The 22611-nt window shown below is 30.0% G+C and overlaps 1 protein-coding gene across 2 annotated transcripts; it reads left to right on the forward strand.

The window, feature by feature from the left end:
* The first annotated feature begins 723 nt into the window (after window positions 1-723).
* LOC123012954 (zinc finger protein Gfi-1b-like) lies at window positions 724-20414 on the forward strand. Of its 2 annotated transcripts, XM_044411201.1 has the most exons (6): window positions 724-878; window positions 3816-3997; window positions 4049-4213; window positions 6706-6905; window positions 13842-13992; window positions 19746-20414. In XM_044411201.1, exons 2-6 carry the CDS (start codon window positions 3817-3819, stop codon window positions 19970-19972), a joined length of 924 nt encoding a protein of 307 aa, XP_044267136.1. In that variant the 5' UTR covers window positions 724-878; window position 3816; the 3' UTR covers window positions 19973-20414. The 2 variants fall into 2 exon arrangements, with proteins under 2 accessions (XP_044267136.1, XP_044267135.1); XM_044411200.1 differs by having other exon boundaries at window positions 3816-4213.
* The last annotated feature ends 2197 nt before the right edge of the window (window positions 20415-22611 follow it).

A 22611-nucleotide genomic window follows, 5' to 3' on the forward strand; every position in this document is an offset into this window, starting at 1 on the left:
CCTGTGGATGACCCTCGTTTGCCGACCCAACTGTCCGTTGATCCACCCCCGCGATGATTCGCGAGGGCCAGGTGATCCCCAAATCGACGCACATGGCGTCTATTATTAATTACGTGAGGGGTCTGCCGATTTAAAATAATCTCGATTTCAAGCAACGAAATCGAAAACGTTATCACTTTATATACCTGAACGAGATTTCTTCTCCTCAACAGATGGCCCCGAAAGGCTTGCTTTGTCGGCCCGCACCCCATTGTCATGCAAATAAAATAATCCCAACTTATCCCAAAATTCGAAAAATTTTAATTGGATTATTGCTGCCAGGTAAGGGCTTATCTGCCCATTACACAAATTGTCTTATTCTTATCACTCTTAATCAGAATGGAACCTGAATAAATAATAAAGCCGAATCGATAGCAAATCAATTACGTAATTGCCGCCAAATTAATCGCTCCTTGAAAAAAATCACCTCCCCAATCAATCCTATTTGAATAACTTATCAACGATTAGGTTACGCGACGCCAATGGGGCGCCGAGCCGCGATTGCGCCCCGCCCGCGCCGTGCTTTCGGCCAATCCGAGAAAGCGGAGAGACCACTAGGGAGGAGTTAATCGAGTGAATCAGGCACGTGTTTCTTATTAAATTCGGATTGCTAGTTGGAGGGGTGGCGAAGTGAAAAGTTATACCTGTGGAGATTGTCAGATGTTTTCAGTCAGGTGTATCGTACCATCCATGCAGCATGGGCAGGATTTTGAGTGCTACGTAGTGATTCGAGACTGAGAATGTGATTTTTGACAATTACGGAAACTGTGATTGGTGAGTGATAAGTGAGTATGACAATAACTGGCTGGTGATAAGAGGCCCGATAAAGTTTGGAACAGGTGAGTTGGAAAATTAGAAAAACCTGGAATGATAAACAACCAAAACATATTTATCACTATTATAATTAGGAGTAGTTAGAATAATTTTTCACGACACGTGTCGTCGGAATCTATTGTGTTGAAAGCGATTTTTTGCGTTTCAGCATTGACCCGGGGGTCAATTATGGTGAAAAAGCGGTTTATGTATGGGGATTGTGACGTTAAGTACCACGCAGAAGATTTCCCAAACCCATCATTAATAAATAAAAAAATAAAAATTATTATTCACGTTTTTTGCTTTCGGTAATGGTCGCCGTATTGTGCATTTTTTCTTCGTCTTAATGAAGCTTTGACAACTGTCGCCAGGCTTTTATTATTCAAGACTTCTCTATTATTTGCTTTGTTGGAAAACTTTTATTTCTTACTTCACCGTTTTAGACTTTTTTTGACTCTTTTTTGAACACCCGAGTACATGCAGCTACTAAATTATATTTTGGCTATAATTATAGGTACATATAGTAAAAAAAATGCTTTAATTAGGTATGTTATACCAGGTGAATAAAAAGTATGGAATCAAATGCTTTTTGCTTAAACTACTTATTTTTTGAAAAAAAAACTAATTGACGAATGATAACGTACCTACTATAAAAATCTGAAAATAAATTTTTTCAAAATTTTGTTTTGTTTCTAAGTTCTACAAAAATTTTTATTTTTTTAAATGGCAACTCACTATAAAACCATTTTTCTTATAAAAATTATGATTTGACAATTGCAACTATCCACTTTAGGTGTATGTACCATATTTAATTAAAAAAATTTTTTTTTTACATAATTGCAATTTTGATTAAAAAAATCGCATAACTCAAAAACAAAACAAAATTTCGTTCTCATACGATCACATTTTTTAATACATATTACTTTAATTTATATTAATTATTATTTTCTAGAGACAAATGATTAAAAAAAACGCTTGGTTCCATCCATATTCACCCTGTATATTCAAAAAAATACAATAAATAAAAAAAATTAATGAGTGTTTATTAATAAGTTTATTAATAAGTGTTTTGAAATTAAAACTTTAATAATAATAAAAAAGAATTTTCTAAACCAATCTAATTGAATTGAAAACATTTGCAGGAGTGTATATAGGTACATATAACTATAAATTGTAAAAACAAAATTCGAGTTTGCCTGATTAAAAAAAAAGCAATAAAAGTGCCACAAGTTGTAGTTTTTTATTCGCAAATAATTCACAAATTTATAAAATCAAAATTCTAATTTATCGAATTATGTTTTATTTGACAAATTCTAAGAGTACAAATTTGTATGAATCAATCAAAGACTACTCGAATTTTGTTTCTTGGAGTTTTGATTCAAATTTATTCGACCATACAATACAGGGTGAGCCAAAACTCGCGCCTCAGAGAAAAAATACCATGTACGGTAAAATACATACATAAAATACATTTTATCGATAAAAATTTCGAAGTTATGAGAGCTTAAATTTTGCAATTTGACTTTATTTATTTGTGTTGGAAAAATACTTTTCCAAGTTTTTTTGATACAGACAAAGAGGAAACCTGTAAATTGTAACTCTCTTTAATGTTATTTGTGGCTTTTATTGGCAAAATTTTTGTACCTTTACATAATAATTATAAAAAACATATACAAGATCATTAGTATTATTAAATAGATAAAAAAGTCAAATGGCAAAAAATAAATGTCAAAATTGTTTGCCAGATAAAATTTTTTAAACTCTTTTTCTATGATTCTGCTATCTTATCTAACTGGAAATTTTCCTCTTCAAAAATACGTTTAATTCTTCGTTTTATTTGTGAAGTACACATCAGGTTTTGTAAAAATTGTTACTTCTTATCGATTTTATAGCCAAAGGTTGATAAATAAAAAAGTTTATGACAAAAAAACTGCCGTTGGTTGTCACACAAAATTTTGTCATACTTTTTAAATAAATTATTCTTAGTAACATTTTGTTATTTCACGTTATTTTTTTTTTGTCAAAACATACTTACGATTTTTTACAATTTATCAATTTTGGTTTAGGGATATGTTCATTATACATTTTTATTGAAGCAAACTGGTTATATATATATTTTTTTTTCTAAAATGTGTTATTTTTTATTAACAAATTTTTGACTTAAAAGTAAAGCTTGAAAACTTTGATTTCTCTGTAGCAATCGAAACAGATCGATAATTCAAATCACAATTTGTACAGAACGCACCGGAAATTATCGATGGAACACTTTTTTGTTCGACTTTACGGCCGCATTAACTTGTGACGGTACAAAAAATATGCAAGCAACCCGAAAGTATCTATTTTTTGTCTACCTATTCACCAAAGCGTTTTTGTTAATTAGTAAGTTTAATAATAAAAAAAAACATTTTGACTTCTTTGCATTTTCTCTATTCATTTTTCAAATATTTAAAATTTGAATTCTACAATGAATAATCTAATGTAAAAAGCTGCGTGTGTATTAGTATTACATACCATATACCACATATAATTTACTTTCAAAATATATGAATGTAGTCATTATTTATCAAATATTCATTTTTCTACTTTTATTTTCATAAATCATGAATACCGTCTAACATGTAAGTGAAAAAACTGTTTGTTTCTTCTGGGTACATTTAAGTGTAAAATTCAAATTTTTGTAAAAAATAATAAAAAATAAAAGTTGTCGCGACCATGCACATTTGGGGTGTTATACCGTCCCCATGAATCAATTATGAGGCACTCTCCCTCTCCGTGCGTGTTGATTTCGGCCCCGTCTGATTGTTACGAGCCACTAATGTCCATTTCCCGTACATTTACGATAAAGCAAAGCAATTACGCGACAATCTCGGTGATCAATAGACGAAATCATCGCGTGAGTGTCCTGCGGGGATGTAAACAGCATTAGCCCCCCACCTGCATTAAATCATTATCGTTTTTCGCAGGATGCCCCGTCTGGCCGTTTTGTCGCAATACAGCAGGAGCGAGACGCCGTCCTGCAGCCCCGCCAGCAGCCCAGTGGCCGGAGTCTCCTCCCGGAGCGCTAGCCCCATCTCGCCCCGCCACAGCGCCTTCTCTCTAGTCTACCCCAAGGAGTTCCAACGGAACAGGAACTACCTGGTCACCGGTGCGGAAAACGCCCCTTCCGGGACGCACAGTGACTGGAGTTCTGTTGCAGGAATGAGCGCCCTGATGTACGCCAATTCGCTCATGCCGGCGCCCTATAACCCCTATGTGTGGCATCCGATTCCCGGACTTTTCCTCCCGTACAACAAAGTCGAGCCGCTGAGTCCGGAAAGTGCAGCCTCGGGGGAGGCCTACACCCCGGAAACGGCCAAAAGTGGTGAGTTTCGGGTAATTAGGAATAAGTGAAATCGATTAAGTCGCACGGTTTTTATCGGACGATTAGGGGCTTTTTAGGTTTGACTGAAGGCTAAACGATATCGGACTAATTTTGCTGCGGTTTGTTATGGCAGGTAATAAAACAGGAAAATCGGTTTTCGCGAAATTGACCTGTTTTTGCAATAGTGATTAGTGGCGATTGTCACCGCACGTGAAGCTTGTTATGAGTGTTATGACACATGAAGGTTTATCAATGGTCGTAATTTTTAACTATAAGGCTTTTACTAATTTTAGTGATGATGTAGGAAGAATGTTTTTGCTACATAACTATGGATTTTTTGAGTTTTTACCAGTTTTGTTGTTAAAAAATTTGATATACCTATAAAACATAATAAAAAAATTTCTAATTCATTTATTTAAAATGTGTTGATACATTTTAGAAAATATCAGTCTTTATTTGTATTTAATTGCAGTTTCCACTTTTTAAATTAAAGTTTTGGTAAAAAATATGTCCGGTAGATATAACCCCACAACATTTTAACAAAAAAATTTATACTGAGAATAAAATAATTTTTATTTGATTACTAAAACTTTTTATTTTAAAATTAAAATTAATGTTTTTACGAAAAAATAATCGACAGTGCATTTACGAAAAAAAGTTTTATTATTTTATATTTTTAATTAATTATTACAAATTTTAATATTTAATTGAAGTATTTATTTAATTTTAATATAGGTGCAGTATGTCCCCGGATTGAGTTTACAAGAGAAAAAAATTTTATCTTTGATTTTACACCAAAACTGCAAAGAAAAAATGTTTTTTGCTCTATACCTGAAACGAGCAAATCTGTAATTAGAACTCGATTATTATAACTCAGTAAAAAGAAAAGTTAATTTTTCTCTTGATTTTGGACTTTTTTTTTCTATGCTTTTTAAATTCCATCACATTGGCGGTTTTACTTTTTTTCACAAAGATGTCCCTTTGACAAATTAGTGTAACAAGCTAAATAACAAAAATGTTTGTGAAAAAACATAATTTTAAATTTTAATAAATGGCAAAAAAACAGCTTTAAGATAAGAAACACAGTCATTTTTAACAAGAACTATCATTATTCATTTAATAAATGAATTGTCAAAATTGTCAAATAAATAAAACCGCCAATGTGATAGGACTTATTAAAACGCAGAGAAAAATTATTCTAAATCAAAAATCACGAGAAAAATTAACTTTTCTTTTCACTGAATCATCAGAATAATGAATTTTTATCTTTGATTTTACTCCAAAACTGCAAAGAAAAAATATTTTTTGCTTCACCTAAAACGAGCACATCTGTACTTAAAACTTCATTATTCTGATTCAGTGAAAAGAAAAGTTAATTTTTCTCTTGATTTTCGATTTAGAATAATTTTTCTCTGCGTTTTAATAAGTCCTATCACATTGGCGGTTTTAATTATTTGACAACTATATGTCACTTAGACAATTAATTTATTAATTAAATAATGATATAGTTCTTGTTAAAAATGACTTTGGTTTTTATCTTAAAGCTGTTTCTTTCAGTTCTTATTTATTAAAATTATGTTTTTCACAAATATTTTTGTTATTTAACTTGCGTAAACTTATTTGTCAAAGTGACATCATTGTCAAAATAATAAAACCGCCAATGTGATTGGACTTAAAAAACAGAAAGAAAAGCTTAAAATCAAGAGAAAATTAACTTTTGTTTTTACTGAATCGGAATAATGAAGTTTTAATTACAGGTTTGCTAGTTTCAGGTGAAGTAAAAATGTTTTTCCTTTGCAGTTTTAGCGTAAAATCAAAGATAAAAAAAATTATTCTTTTGTAAACTCAATCCGAGGACATACTGTAGGAATATTTAATTAATGTTTTTAACAACCTGGTGAACGGAATTCTTATTACTGTTTATGAAAATTTACTACTAAACCAGCTCTCTGAAAATACAAAGCTAATAGGTAGGTACGTTTTTTAAATACATGATTTTCATAATTTTTTAAGGTGGAAAATTAACTGTTTTGGATTAGAGAAATATTTTTTTGATATGACAAAGTTGCAGATTTATTTATTCAACCAAAACTTAAAAACTCATTAGGGAAAATATTTTTTTCCAACTCCATAATAGAAAGTTGTCTTTAACTTTCCCAAACTAGATTATGGAATAGAAAATCATATAATTTATTCCCAAAAAATGTACCTAATTTTTTTTATTTCCCCAAAAACTTCTCGGTTTTAGATGCTAGGAAAAAATATTTGTATATTATTGCCACCAATTTGTAACATTATTGTTTAAATTTATGTTTTTTTTCTTAAAAAAATTGGATTCCAAGAAAATACAGATAGGCAAATAGTTGCGAAAAGATGTTTTTCAGTTCATTTTTTAACATAGGTATAATTTGATAATTTTTTCAATACTTGTTCAGGTTTTAGTTAAAAAAATTTCTTTGGCACCGTTTGACAATTATGGTTCGGTCTTGCAGACGACGACGCGCCCCTCAACCTGTCCCTTAAGGGCCGTTCACGCAGCCACAGCATCTGGTCTCCTGGCAGCCTCTGCGAGCAAGAAATGAAGCTGGAGAAGGCCGACTCGTCCAAAAGTTGGCGCTGGGAGTCGGACAAAGACACCCATCACCAGAGCAAAGTCCCTACCATCGGCCCGGGCGGCGAGAAGCAGTTCGTGGTGAGTTCGATTCGATATTCCTCTGATTACACGGTTGGAAAAAAGGATTTTTCCACATACATATATTATGCTTTGTATAATATATCGAAGCGCCCAACCCCCTGTTATTTAAATAATGTGTTATTTCCCAACAATCGAAACAAAGGAAGCCCCCTTTATCTGCGACGCATTAATATTTCAGTAATGATATCGTGACGAGAAACGAAGAAAACAAAATAAGTGGACGTTTTGTAATTACAAAACAATTAAATCGACGTTAGAAATCGCTTCATTTCTCTGAATTATTCCCGGAACGATTAAAAATGTCCGTCGACAAGAATTGTAGCATACTCCCCCGCACCCCATCATTAAATGGGAGATAACCATTCATCAAATTTATTTTTTTACTTATTTGTTTTTATTTCACACGAAATTTTGTTTTCAAGCGACGCCTCTCTAATTATGGTCTGAGAAGAGGGAGACCTACAATTATTTTTCTTGTTTTTATTATTAGTTAGGTTTTATGAAATTAGCGGTTTTAATAAAACAACCAGACATTAATTGGAGTTCGATACAATCTAGGAGGAATAAATCTACTTAAAAAACTTAAACACTCCCGTCGATAAAAATGCTTTTATTAATTATTCACTTACGAGATAACGCTTCCGACAGTTTTGTAAAATTTAACCTAATTAAAAAAATATGACCGCCCCGAATTAAACTCGACTTTCACTCACACAAGGTGTTTGTTTTAATTATGAAGGGGAAACATGATGAATTTTAATTCGCTTCATTAAGCAAACCTACCATTTTATCAAATTTAATTATGACAGGAATTTATTAAGTTTGTGCAGGTTTGGAAGAAATTAAAAATTTTAATAGCTCAAATCTACAATTAAATCGAATAACACCTTATTCGTGCAGACTGATATGAATCTTTATTAAATGGGAAAAATATATGTAAGTGTTAAAATTCTATACAATTGAGAATTCGGTCGAGACATGCAAACGAAATTAATTACAGCGAATTAAAGTTTCATTACTAACTGGCGTTTTCACACCGTCTGCACTCCTTTCTTATCGGATATTTTAAAATTAAATTAATCTAAATGTACCTAATTTTATAGAATCCTCTGATACACATTGAGTTTTTGCTGTTTTTTCATTTATAGTTTCCTAATTTGTCTCTCCCCAAGCTTTATATTTCACTATAAAGATTTTAGAAACTGCTAGCAAAATATAACTTTTGTTTGCAATTATGAAGCACTTTAACGAATTGATTTTTTATTGTTTTGCAATAACTAATAAATGTTATATCTTAAAAATATAATCATTGATTCTGCTTTCTACTATGTAACTGTGTATGTATTGTCACACTTATTTCCGAATCAAGGAATTTAAAGAAAATTACTTAACATTTATTAATTAATAGACATTAAATGTTTTTTGAATTCTAATTGATTTCATTTTTCAAGCTAATGAAAATGTTAGGTACACTCAAATCTACAGGTGTGTCTCTCGCGCCCCAGAGAGAAATTTCAAGTAAGATAAGATACATTTTGACATTTATTTTTTGATATTTCACATTTTTTTATGTCTATTTAATGATACTGATATGTTTTTTTTTATTATTTAGTAAAGGTACGAAAATTTTGCCAATAAAAGCCACAAAGTACATTAAACAGAGTTACAACTTTGGATACAGGTTCTTTGTTTCCTCTTTTAATAGCTTGTAGCAACTTGAAAAAATATTTTTCTAACAGAAATAAATACAGTCAAAGTGTAAAATTTAAACTCTCATAACTTCAAATTTTTTCTGGATAGAATTTTTTTAACAGTTTTTCCATGTTCCTGGTATTGTACCTTACCTTTTCTTATGGAACGCGAGTTCTGGCGCACCCTGTATATGTAAATCTCTTAAATAAGTTAATAAATATATTTTTAATTTATTTTTTTACTCTTTTACCAGTTTCTATTTTCAATGTGGTTTAAAATATTTTCAGTGCTTTTTTAAAACATATTTTTAATTTGCAATTTTACAATAATAATCTTAAAGTTGTCCATTTATTTGTCCAATGAAACTGTGTTTAAGTATACTCATTTAGGTCAGGTCAGGTCATGTTAGACACGCAATTTTTTAACACCTACTCATATTCAAATCTTGATATACCTAAACAATGTTTAAAGTTTTTTGCATTCAATTTGACAAATGTTGAAACTATAAATTTTGATTTTGTTTATATTCCGTAAAAGGTATTAAATAAAAGTTTTACTAAATTTTTTATTCGCAATATTTTGTTAGGTATTTAATAAAACAGAAAAAAAGTATATTTTAACAAAAAAAATTCACCGTTATTGCCTACTCTTTTTTTCTTCTACGATTACAATTACACAACGTAATAATGCCACTTTTTTATTTTTTATTTCTGTTTGCTTTTTTTTTGTTGCGTTTGTTCTTTTAAATAGAGATTATTTCAAACTAGAACAGCACATTGAGTCATCACCTAGAATTTGGCCATAGACGAGAAATAACTGATTCAAAAAAAATAATATTGAAAGAAGACAACGAAACACAGGAAAACCGAAAACAACAAATGCATACGAAGAGAAAAGGCGTTTTTTTACAAATAGGCTCGATCCGAATAAAATTTCGTTTTTGCGCCAATTTATTAGTGTTCTGCTTTCAAATGATCTCTACAACTACCTATAAAAAAATTTCAGAAGATTTGGTTAGCATTCTAAGTGATAATGAAAATACACTACCGCCAGATGATAAGAAAATTTAAAATATGATAAGCGGTAATAAGTCGGTTAGATTCCAGAGCTAGTTTTTAATTAAATAAGAATAATTTTTCTACTTTAATTATTTCTTCCTTTTAAATTTTAGTTTTTATTTAAATACTTATAACAGATAACTTGTTTCGTCTTCTTTTTTTTTCTTATTTCTTCATTGTATTTTATTGTCTTTTTATTATTTAACTTGTTTTCAGATAAAATTACAAAAAGATACAAAACAGGAATATAAATAAATACTCAAACATTTAAGACGTTATAAATTCATTAGTTGATTTATTTATAAATAAAGAATACGCGATACAAAGCGTTAAGATTTCCAGTTGGTTAGTTATCAAAGCGGCTTCCTCCTCATTTCTCTCGTCTGAAAATCATGAAACAGGAGTGCTTTGTTAGCATTCATAATTACACTCTTTATACACCGGTCAGTATCAAGCCCTGACGTAGATTACACGTTGCGAAAACCGTCCGAAGATGAAACAAGACAATTATTTATTACGGCGTCGACTCGTTAGGGCTCCTGTTGAAAATTGAGCGACGGTGCGGTTGTTTGAAGAGTATTATCGCTTTCTAATCAAATAAAAACAATGGCGTTATGCGAAGAAGTAGAACGGAATTGATTATTCGAGTCGTGGAGAAACCCTTTTAGTTTTTTAATAAAGTAAGACTTTATTATTCAACTGATGTCTGTTATTGAGGCATCAATAATGTATGTCAGACAAGGCGAACTTCCACGACGATGAAGTTTATGACATTAAATCTACATCAGTCTAAATCATAGCCGGGTCGGTAATGATCAGGCTATTTCTAGGGCTAATGTCTCAATAAATAATGCATAGGGCCTTAATCGGAAATTGTACTCATTAAATCTAAGCGTATCTCGGTTCATTTAGCGATCGGAAATCTCCAAGACGAGATAATACCTTCGTGTATCGATTTTTGATTCATGACGGAGACCATAAATAAGAGCCTTTTCAATAACTCAATCCTCGCGTTTTAATTATGCAACCATGTACGTATTTTTACATCGAGCCACGTACTCGAAGCTGAAATAACTGGAATCATCTTTGTAGGTGTCGACGGGGATGACCTCGCGCATTATAAATTCATTTCAAATCGATAAATGTAAATCACATTGAAATCTGATCGGGAGCTTGAGGGTTTTACAGATTTTTTTATTTACGAATTATAGATCCAGAGATTGTCGAGGGTAGGTTCGAGAAAGTTGGGAAATTCACAATAATCAATCAAATCACTGGCATTAAAGTTAGAGAGCTCGTTTATTATTCAGTGGCGGCTTTTAGTGGTGTCTTAAAATTTTTCAAATGTCAGGGTTGAAAAGGGTTAATTATGGAGATCGATCCAATGAGGGATTCTGGAAGCAAAAAATAAGACACATAAGTGATATTGTCGAAAATAGGACCAAAAGGGGAAGCTATATCAGAACTTAAAAAACAGACATAAATTTTTAATTTCGCCCAACTAGTTCAAAAAAATCGCTTTATCCAAATTTTGATTTGTTAATCCAGAAAAAAAAGTAAAACCGATAGAAACATATTGGTTTCAAATTTGAATTCTGCATAAAAAATTAATGCAGAATACTATCAATTTATTCTCAATGTTAATTTGGTTTGAAATTCTCATTCAGCACTCCACAAAACATAACAAACACCTTGTTTCGTAAAGAAAAAAAAGTGATTTGCTAGACAGTGATTAAGCTAATTTTCGGCGAAATTTTGTAACTATTTTCGCCAAATTCACAGGCTAATAAATCACCCTGGATCAACATTACCTTCTGATGTAAAAATCGAATTAGTTTTTCTTTATCAGCATTTTGCAGACCTCATATAAAATAGTCTTAAATAAAATACGAATTCGTTTCGGATGCCCCCACTGAAAATAATGTACTCTTGCTTAAGGTAAAAAAAATAATAATAATAATAACTCTTAATAATATTTGGAATTTCGTATTATTTATTCTAATCTTTTTTTAGTAACATTGCATTCTTTAAAATCATTTCTATTTGCCTATTTTTCCCTTCGAAAAAATGCTCAAATTCATAGTTTATTTTGTTTTTCCATTTTTCAAATTAATTCAAAATTTCGCTTTTCAATAAAGAACTCCTTGCAAAAATCCTTCAAATCGACAAAACATTTCTACATATACTATTCCAAAAAATTTAGAAAATATTTTTTTTTTACATTTTTTGATGATTCTTAAAATATTGTACCTCAATGAAAGATGGTTGTATTTACATTTTAAAGATTCCATTTTATAGTTTCTAGTCTTGAGATCTGGCAAAAAATTTCCTAAGCTACGGTTTTTACGTAATCCTAAGAAATAACGCGACAAAAAAAATATACCTAAACAATGTTTAAAGTTTTTTGCATTTAGTTTGATAAATGTTAAAACTATAAATTTTGTTTTTGTTTATACTTATTCCATAAAAGGTATAAAACTTTTTTACGTGTCAGTAACTTTTTTATTCGCAATATTTTGTAAGGTATTTAATTAAAAAGAAAAAAATGTATATTTTAACAAAAAAAAATTACCGTTATCGCCTACTTTTTTTTTCTTCTAGGATTACAATTACACAACGTAATTATGCCACTTTTCTTTTATTTTTTATTTCTGTTTGTTTTTTCTGTTGTGTTTGTTCTTTTAGAGATTATTTCAAACCAGAACAGCACATTGAGGCATCACAATCTGACAAATACCTAGAGTTTGGCCATAGACGACAAATAACTGAATCAAAAAAATTAATTTAATAATATTGAAAAATGACAATAAAACACAGGAAAACCGAAAACAACAAATGCACACGACAATCGTAAGAAATAACGCGAGAAAAAAAAATAATTTTTTTTTGGTCCACGGACTTGGGGAAATTTTTATTAGGGCCGGATAGCCTGTTCATTTAGCTTCAATTTGCCGTTTTTATGTTCTCTTTACGTTAATTTATCGCTGAGATATTTAATTTTTAATGAAAAAGAACCTTTTTGTCTTTGATCATCGAAATTTCAGCAACCAATGATCGGATAGAGAATGTAAAGATAGTTTCTAAAACTATAAACCTTCTGTAAGATGTTTTACGATTTAAAAAAAACATTCACAACAATGATTTAAAGAAAAAAGAAAAAAGTTACATTTTTTGTTGTTACTTTATTTCACTAGACGATAAAAGACTACTTTATCTACACAAATTTGTTGATAAAAGCACTCTTTAACATTGAGTACAAAATAAAAACATTTTTTTATTTTTTTCTAGAAATTTGTGTTACATTTAAAAAAATTATTGGAAAAAAATATTTTTTTTATATTTTTTCGAAATTTGTAAAAAATCAAGAACCAATTCTGACTAATTTTTGAGACTATTTATTTAGCTTTTGCATACCCTCAAATTAATTGCATTAATTAAAAGTTGATACTCCCGGGCTGTATTCAGTACTCTCTTTACAACCTTCATGCAGATTTTCAAAAAAAAGTCATTTTTTATTGTTTCCAATTTTTTTTCAAATTTAACAGTAGTATATTATTTTTTAAAACTCAACAACTTGAAGCATTATCCAAATTTGAACATGTACTATTTTCTTTACCCTTTTTATTGCATATGTTATTTATTGATTTTTTTTCTACTATACAAAAAAATATATTATTTTTAAATTTTCTAAACTCATATTAAATACATTAAATCCGGCAAAAAATAGAGAAGAAGAAATCGTTTTTTCGCATCCTGCAAGTTATACCTACCAATTTTTTGTTTATACTGAAATATGAAAAGTCAGCTTCCATTGCTTAACAAACTTTAAGTCACTTGAACTTAATTACTACTAATTTAGTACTTCGTAAATGAAGAAATAAATGCAATGGGAAAACAATAAAGGAATTCAAATACTTCAAATTTGAATAGCTTCTGCTTTCACTTTATTTGTTCATCTCATTTTTGTCGCAGATCAGCATTGCCCAGCAGAAAGTTATACACAATTTTTTTCCAGTCCATAAACGGTATTTCTCGCAACAGCAGTTGCATATTAGGTCACAATGCGACCTTTGTATAATTCCATAATTGCAAAAATAAAATCAGGATCTTGGCTCGTGGCCCCGACTCAACCACCCATAAAAATTTTCTTCCTCATTTAATTACCCTCGTCACATGTTTCCAGTGCCAACAGTGCGGAAAGTCCTTCAAGCGCTCGTCGACGCTCACCACGCACCTCCTCATCCACTCGGACACACGGCCCTACCCCTGCCAATACTGCGGAAAGCGCTTCCATCAGAAATCCGACATGAAAAAGCACACCTACATTCACACAGGTGAGTTATCCTATAATTTCCCTGTCGGAAAAGTTCGCGCTGCATTATTTAAAAGCGCGAACTTTTACGAAGCCTCCCGGAAATCCGGCGATCCGGTGAATCACACAAATCTGGCACCATTAATTATTTATTTAAACGGGGCTGCTAATGGTCGCGTGTGCGACGACATGTGTTTTCAGGGGGCGCGTGTTTAGCAATCACAACACGCTTTTTTCGAAATAGTTGAATCATCCGGAAGGCCGGAAATGCGCCGGATTTTCACAGACATATGGTGGGGATTCGTTATGACCACTTTCAGGTCATTACATGTAATGTTTTGTGATATGAAAGCACATTTTTGGTCGATTTGAGTGTTTTTTTATGGTTATTACGAGATGGAAAAGGGTGGTATTAATAAGCAAAGTGACCGGCAGTCAACTGTAACTGTGTAATCTAAGCAAATCAAATAAACGCTCGAATTAATAAAGTAAATTTGAGAGAATCGAGGGCTTTATTTGATTAGGTAATAGGACGTTCAAGGAAATAATAATAATCATTGGAATGGTGGTGATGTTTATTTTGAGATATTGTGGTAACAAAGAAAAATAAAACGCGACGCATAAATAGATCGATGATGAGTTATTAATACTTGAAATAAACATTACTTCACAGCTATTCCCATCTGGAAAAAATCTTGTTATGATGAAAACTCCTACATTATCTTACAATTTTTCTCTTGAAATTTCAAATTTTTAGGATCCAATTTTTTCCAAAATTCTTGATTGCAGACTCGCAGTTTTTCACATATTTTTTGACTCAAAAATATAATATAATCAGATTTATGATAACACCATATTTAAAAACTTTTCTTAATGTTTCTCAAAATCTTTGTGAGTAAATACGGTGTGTCAGAACTTGGGCTCCAGAGAAAAAAATCAAGTAAGATAAGATACCAGAAATATCAAAAAAATGTTTAAAAAATTCTCTCTCTAAAAATTTTGACTTTTTTTGACATTTGACAATTTTTACGTCTATTTAATCATACTGTCAATTCATTGTTGTCTGGTTTGGTGATTTTCATGCTAGTCTAGTGATGTGGTAAAAACTGGTGATTTTTTGAAAATGAAAAACTGTTTTCTGTATTTTCCACAATTTCAATCAAAAACTTGATTATTTTGTCAATTTTTTTTATAAAATCGAGACGCCACCAAATTGGTTAAAAATAGTTGTTTGTTTTTTTTACGAGATTTTTCTAATACTTTTTCAGCTAGAAACACAATTATTTTGTAAAGTTTCGTTAAAAACGATGCAAAAATTCAACAAATTTGACTAAAAACGGCGTTATTTTTGTGTTTAAGGACGTTATTTAAGATAATAAAAAAATCTAAAAATTATATTGAAGCAGGTAAAAAAATTACAAAATTAAACCGAAACTGATATTATTTTTAGCTTGTTGCGCTCGATTTGCTTCGTTTTTGAACCAGAGGCTCATTTATTTTGCAAAATCTTGTCCAAACACGCTTAAAAATCTGATATTGATGTTATTTTGTTTGTTTCACTCAAGAGTTTAAGCGGATCTTTAAGCTAAAAATTGTGTTTTTTCGAAAATTTGGCGAATTTTGCAACGCGGATCTGGCAACTGAGTAGATTTTTTGAAGTATTCTAACCCGACTTTTTCAGAATAGTAATTTTTGATAGTCCCTAAAAAACAATTGGATGTTTAAAGTCAGATTTACACAACTCAATTTTTAGAAATTTACACAAGGAAGTGAATTTAGTAAAGATACAAAAATTTTGGCAATAAAAGCCACAACTAACATTAAACGGAGTTACAATTTAGGATATAATACAGCTTCCTTGTTTTGTCTTCTAATAGCCTGTAGCAAAAAAACTTGCAAAATATTATTTTTCCAATAGAAATAAATAGAGTCAAAGTGCAACATTTAAACTTTCATAACTTCAAAATTTTTCAGAATTTTTTAACATTTTTTTCATGTTCCTAGTATCTTACTTTACAGAGCATTTTTCTATGTGGCGGTGCCTGTAGGACTATATCCTAAAAATTGTTTTTGGTTTTTTATTTATTATTGCAACATTTTGCTTTTGTTTTGGTTAATTTCATAAGATAAATAAATAAATAAATTGCTGTTTTTTGGAAATGTTTGAAAAACTCTCAATTCCAGAATTTTTACGTTATAAGGTTTGAATCCCAATTCTATGTTTGAGAAAGCTTTGTTATTTTTTTTTCTGTGTACTGTGCTTCTTATACCGAAGAAAGACCTTAAAAATCATTTTGAGTCCAATTGTTTTCCTCAAATCGTTATCAGAATCACACAAAATAACTTTTTGATGCGGGTTCGGCCTCGCGAAATTCGGAAAAGCTCACGGCCGCTTCATACTTGAATCGGAATAAATTATGTAAATGCGAGAGGAGTAACTGAAGGCAATTACTAAATTATCCGTTTGTCGAGTGATATTTTCCATCTGATAACACTAATACATGTAACATAATTTTTCACTACGACATATGAAAATGTCCCGATGATTACCCGTTTTTTCCTCAAGACGGATCGATCTTCGTCGTGCATAATACAAACGACGTGCTTTCAAATTAGCGAAAACAATCGCCTTGTGGCTTTTTTCGAACTAATTGGATGTCACAATTGGTGTTTTTTGCGATAACGAGCACAACAAACAATATAATAATTCTAATCATAACGTTCCGGTTTTATCTGACGATAAAATATGACATATATTATTGTAACATGGATGATTGGTAGGTAATGAGAATGACACACACGAGGCCTTTGATCGCTCTGACACACTTCTTGTTTTATTGATGAAGAGATACCATGCGGTTTGTATTATTTAATTAGTGAGGATTTGAGGAGGAACGCAGATGGAGGAGCGGTCAGTTCTGCAATCGTAGATTTGACGAAACACCTGGCAGAGACAACGATCGATGTGTTATTCTAATTTTCTGGTTTTGGATGGACGACAGGAAACGAAGACTTTTTACCGACTTAGAATATGCATATTGGGACAAAAAACGGCATCTGCGAGTGCTAAGACCGAATATATTTCACGCAAGTTTAATAGATTTTTTATAGCCACACAGTAAAAAATCCAGTGTTAAATATTAACACTATGTAACTCTATTAGGAGTATATACAGGGTGAATATAAAGTATGGAACCAAGCTGTTTTATTTTTAATCATTTGCCTCCACAAAATAATAATTAATATAAATTAAAGTAATATAAAAAATGTGATCGTATTTTCAGAACGAAATTTTGTTTTGTTTTTGAGTTATGCGATATTTTTTTGTCAAAATTGCAATTTATGTAAAAAAAATTTTTTGAAAAAATTTAATATAAAGCAGATAGTTGTAATCCTTAGAGTATAGCTTTTATGAGAAAAATGATTTTATAGTGGGTTGCCATTTAAAAAAATATTTTTTTTTGTAGAACTCAAAAGGAAATTTCGAAAAATTTTATTCTTGTTAAATCATCACATTTTTATAGTACTTTATCACTCATCAATTAGTTTTTTCAAGAAATAAATAGTTTAAGCAAAAAACGTTTGGTTTCATACTTTTTATTCACCTGGTATGTAGGTCGCTCTAAATAGTGTTAATATTTTACACGAAAAATAGTGTAAGCTTAAGTGTTTTCTAAAACTAAACTCCGTGTTGTGATGGAAAATTAAGAAATTATTAACACAAAAAAGTGTTGCTTAGAGTTAATTCTAACTTAACATAGAGTAAATTGCAGTGATACGTTACTCTGTTTAGTATTGAATTTAAATAGCGTTGATTTTTAATTTATTTAGAATTTGTTCTTAACTGAACTACATGTGAATTTTAGGTATAAAAAATGCTATAAATTTAATGAAACATTTATTTAATCAGCAGGTACATATTACTGTAAAATAAAAAAATAAATTGACTATAAAACATGATATTCTTAAATTCAAGTTTCAACAAACAAGATGTACATTGAAATCAAAAACTTTTCAATAAAAGAATAGGTTTTTGGTGCACTCATAAAGCTCTGTATATAAAAATAACTTACTTATTGTAATAAGATCAAACATGAATTTTAAAAAGGTCATTCTTTCAATGGGATCGGCAATGGTTTAGTTTTCTACATTTCGGCATATTCCTCAGTAAAAATGTTTGTAAGCGTGACTTAGGATCGTCTAATAAGTCATTATGAATCTGCAATAATCATAAAAAAAAATCGTAAAATTTAGGAAAATGTGTTCAATTTAAAAGTACCTACCTACCCGAGAGGTAAACCGCTGACCATAATTTTGTACATACACTTATACCGGTAATTCCAAAATAATTTCAAATTTAAATAAAAGTAAAAACTGATGTGATATTTATTAAATAACAGAAAGAGTTGTTTAGAATTAACATCTAGAGCCCTGTATATACCAAATAGCAAATTTCAAAATCATCAACTAACTTTAATTTGTCATTTTTTTATGTTTACCTTTTATTTTTAACTGTTCTTTTATTACGAATAAAATAAATTTACATTTACATTATTAGTAATAAATCACTTTTTTTGGCATATGTTAATTCCAAACAACTTTTCTAAATAACTTTTTGTCTTATTTGTCACACACAAAGCACTTTACTCCATAGAAAAAGTAGTTTTTTGAAAATTTCCAAGCCACACCTACTTGATTTTTCAAAACTAAAATTATGTTAAAAATTAATCTTTAACCAAGCAGGGCTGAACCCCAAAAATAAAAATTTAATTTTTTTATCTTTTACAAGAGTCGTTTCACCTATCCGGGGACACACTGTATAATATTAGGAAAATGAAAGTAAACACAATCAACGACAAAAAAATTATTGAAAAACGTAACATAAAACCAATTCTGATAAATAATAAAAATGTAAATAAAAATAAATACTATATAAAATCTAGAAAACAATATTAAGAACAAATACTTATTGCAAAATCTATTTGAATCCTCGTATTTACTATTAATTATAATTATTTTAATTTGATCATGATTTAAAAAAAAAGTCTTTTGAACAAAACAAAATAGGAGTGTTAATTATCAGGTGTGTCAAAAAGGTCGGTATAAGAATTATAACATTAAAAAGAAATAAAAATAACCAAATTTTTAATTATGTATAAAACAGTTCTTAAATGTGTAACACTCGCTTGAAGTCAATGAGGAGACGCGGTAAAAATAGTAAATGCTTAAAAGGACAGTAAAAATAATTTAATTTTGTAATTCATGAAACTGCCCCAGGTAAAATATTTACAAAATTTTGAAGCTCAAGTATGAGAAAACTAATAGAATTATGTAATTTTTAGTTATGTTTTAAAGGATTACAAAATCGGGTATATTTCCAAACACTTTAAAATAATTCCACAAACATCTATATAATTCCAAATTTAAATAAAAGTAAACTGATGTGATATTTATAGTTTAAACTTAATCGAAAAATTTTCTGTTATATTTGCGTAAGTGGTTTACTAAATTATGAGTATAGGTAAATAGGTATAAGTTAAATGAAGCACAAGACTGCGTTTGTGATTTCCAATAAATATATTTTACATTCATCTTTAATAATTCTGTAGATTAACTTACCTATTAGAAACATACACAACTTCACGCATGCGCATTCACATGAGTACTTCTAAGGAATTCTAAAGAATTCCAAACAGTACCTCCAAATAATCCCAAATAATTCCATATCCACAAAACCCGATTTTTAGCCGAGAGAGTGAAAAAATCTTTTTGCAGGAGAGAAGCCGCACAAGTGCGTGGTGTGTTCCAAGGCCTTCAGCCAATCGTCCAACCTAATCACACACATGCGTAAACACACGGGCTACAAGCCGTTTTCCTGCGGCCTCTGCGACAAGGCCTTCCAACGCAAAGTGGACTTGCGTCGACACCGAGAGTCGCAGCATCCCTCCGTGCCAGAATCTGTGATCTACAAGGCCGAAGAGAGCGTCAGCAGTAGCAGTTAGTGCCATAAGTGACTTGGGACCAGTCTAGTCCGACTAAAGCCAGTCGTTACCACCCACAAAGTGCAAATTTCGAAATTTGGCGAAATTTTGTCAATTCTGTGATTGAGGTTTCTTTGTAAATTTCCGATTTGTAAAAATTTTTGCACAGATGTCTCATATTTGCACTTGATTTTTTTTTCTGAGTTTTACTATGGGTTTTCCAGATTTGCGAAGACTGGTAGTAAAACTTCATACAGCTTTCAAGACCAAAGAGAGATTGTAAGTAGTTGTACGAGAGTAGGTTTAAGGACTTTTTCTTCTTTTGTACATATATTTGATAAGAATGTAAGGGGTGCCTTGACTTGTTAGAAACATTAAATGTTAAAATTTGTATTAAGGGTGAAATGTATTTAATTTTTTAATAATTGTGTATGCATTGGATTTTAAATATATGTTGATTTCATTATAATACCAGTTTTATTTACACCTAGGAAAACAAAAAACCTAAAAAAAAGATTAACTAAATTCTCTTTGTTGTTTAATGAGTTAACAGTTAACGTTTCAAAATCTATGGATTCACATAGCAAAATTTAAAAAAATAACAAAATGAAAGCTTGATAGAGATTCAATTGATTCTTAAAAAAGCAAGTTTAAACACTTTCAAAACGAAAAAAAAAAAAACTCGATGACATAAAATCCTCAAAGATGATTTTGTTATAAGTACTATAAGACGTAAGAGACGGTCATAAAAAAATAATTCGAAAAACAAACTAATTTATCTAAAATATAAAACCCAAAAAAACGAATTTCCTATTACATAATCATCGAAATACAGTTTTTCCAATTGATAATTAAAAACTTTGTCGCTTTCATGCCGTGTGTCCCCTTTGTCACAACGTTCTCATCGATGGGAGTGTCTATTGAATTTCTAATGCGTCTGTTGTCAGAAGCAAGCCTAAGTAATAAAGTCGCAAGGTAAAAAAGAACCGTCAGAATAAATTTAGAGTCCCATTAATTTTCCCCATCTAACGATTAGTCCTAATATAAATAATAAAAGTAGTTAGATATGTTGAAGAATCTTTCAATTAGTCATAAATCATGCTCCCGCATAATGTGACAAGTAAATGCTGCATTGTCCAACTCTTCATCTAAAGACTCGCAACACAAGAAACACACTTTCATCTAAAAACTTTTTTAACGTCTAGATTATGCGTCTATTGTCTGTTTTTAACAGCTCCAGAGTTCTTACGTCAGTTGAAACTCGACTAAAATAATTTACTTCGCATAGCTGGAATATTTTTTAACACAATTATTCCTAAGTTGAGAAGAATTAATTCAATATTACGGATTGTCTTCAATCATAAAATCATTTGCTAATTTTTAAATTCTTATTTCCTTAGATACTAAATTTCTAAAAAATAATTACTTTTCAGTTCACAATTTTGAGATTTCTTTTTTTGACTCTCATGTAAAGAATATTTTAGATTAAAATACTGACAAAATAAAAACAAGAACAAAAACGAACATGTGTAAGTAATTACAAAATTATAATTAAGCTCCGATTTTTATAATTATTTTAATTTTTATAAATTCAGCTTAACTAATCATGCAATTGGTAATATAAATAGTATAAATAGTAAATGCAGTTTTAGAAATCAAAAAGCTAAAAACAAAAAAGTAGAAAATTGAGTAGTGAACCATGATTAACAAGTAGAAAAAAATAAGTTTTTGTCAAAAATTGCCATTTTTGTAAAAAAAAATTCAATAAATTAAATATAAAGTTGACAGATAGAGCATAATCTTCATGAAAAAAAAAAAACAAAAATTTATAGTGGGTTGCCATTAAAAAAAAAAATTTATAGAATTCAAAATCAAAACAAAAATTCGAAAAATTTTGTTTTTGATAAAACATCACATTTTTATAGTAGGTACTTTATCACTCATCAATTAGTTTTTCCAAAAAATATATATAGTTTAAGCAAAAAACGTTTAGTTTCATACTTTTTATTCACTTACCTGGTATGTAAGTATGTATAGTAGGAATTAAAAACTTAATAAGGTGACTATTAGCAAAATGAGAAATAAAAAAAAATTAAAACAACAAAATAATTACGGCATAATAAACTTATCCAGCTTCCCGTTTTCTATAATTCTAACTTTTTCTTTCTCAACTTTTAATAACCTGTTTTTAATTAACATTTTCCAAAATTTTATTTATGTTTTTCTTCGGTTGTTTAGTTACCAAATATATTTTATTCTCATTGTCTCAATTTCTGCTTTATAAGTATGTCATACAGTATACAATTACATATCTTTATACATATTTTTATTTGCCTCCAGAAAATAATTATTAATATGAATTAAAGTAATATAAAAAATATGATCGTATTTTGGGAACGAAGTTTTGTTTCGTTTTTGAGTTATGTAAAAAAAAATTAAAAAATCGAATATGAAGTAGATAGTTGTATCCTTAGATCATAAACTTCATGAAAAAAAAAATTATGTAGGTTGCCATTTAAATAAATTAAAATTTTTGTAGAACTCACAACCAAAACAAAAATTTAAAAAAATTTGTTCTTGATAAAACATCACATTTTTATAGGAGGTACTTTAACATTCATCAATTACCTAGTTTTTCCCAAAAAAGAAACAATTTAAGT

Source organism: Tribolium madens, unplaced genomic scaffold (assembly GCF_015345945.1).
Source record: "Tribolium madens isolate multiple individuals breed KSU strain unplaced genomic scaffold, Tmad_KSU_1.1 Scaffold_96;HRSCAF=242;Tcas5.2_LG5, whole genome shotgun sequence".
Taxonomy (NCBI): Eukaryota; Metazoa; Arthropoda; class Insecta; order Coleoptera; family Tenebrionidae; genus Tribolium; species Tribolium madens.

Excerpts from the sequence above, each read along its gene's own strand:
- LOC123012954 (XM_044411200.1), top strand. The coding sequence starts at position 3,817 with ATGCCCCGTCTGGCCGTTTTGTCGCAATACAGCAGGAGCGAGACGCCG. Across the intron at positions 4,214-6,705 it reads CCCGGAAACGGCCAAAAGTG|ACGACGACGCGCCCCTCAAC; the intron begins GTGAGTTTCGGG and ends TCGGTCTTGCAG. Across the intron at positions 13,993-19,745 it reads GCACACCTACATTCACACAG|GAGAGAAGCCGCACAAGTGC; the intron begins GTGAGTTATCCT and ends ATCTTTTTGCAG.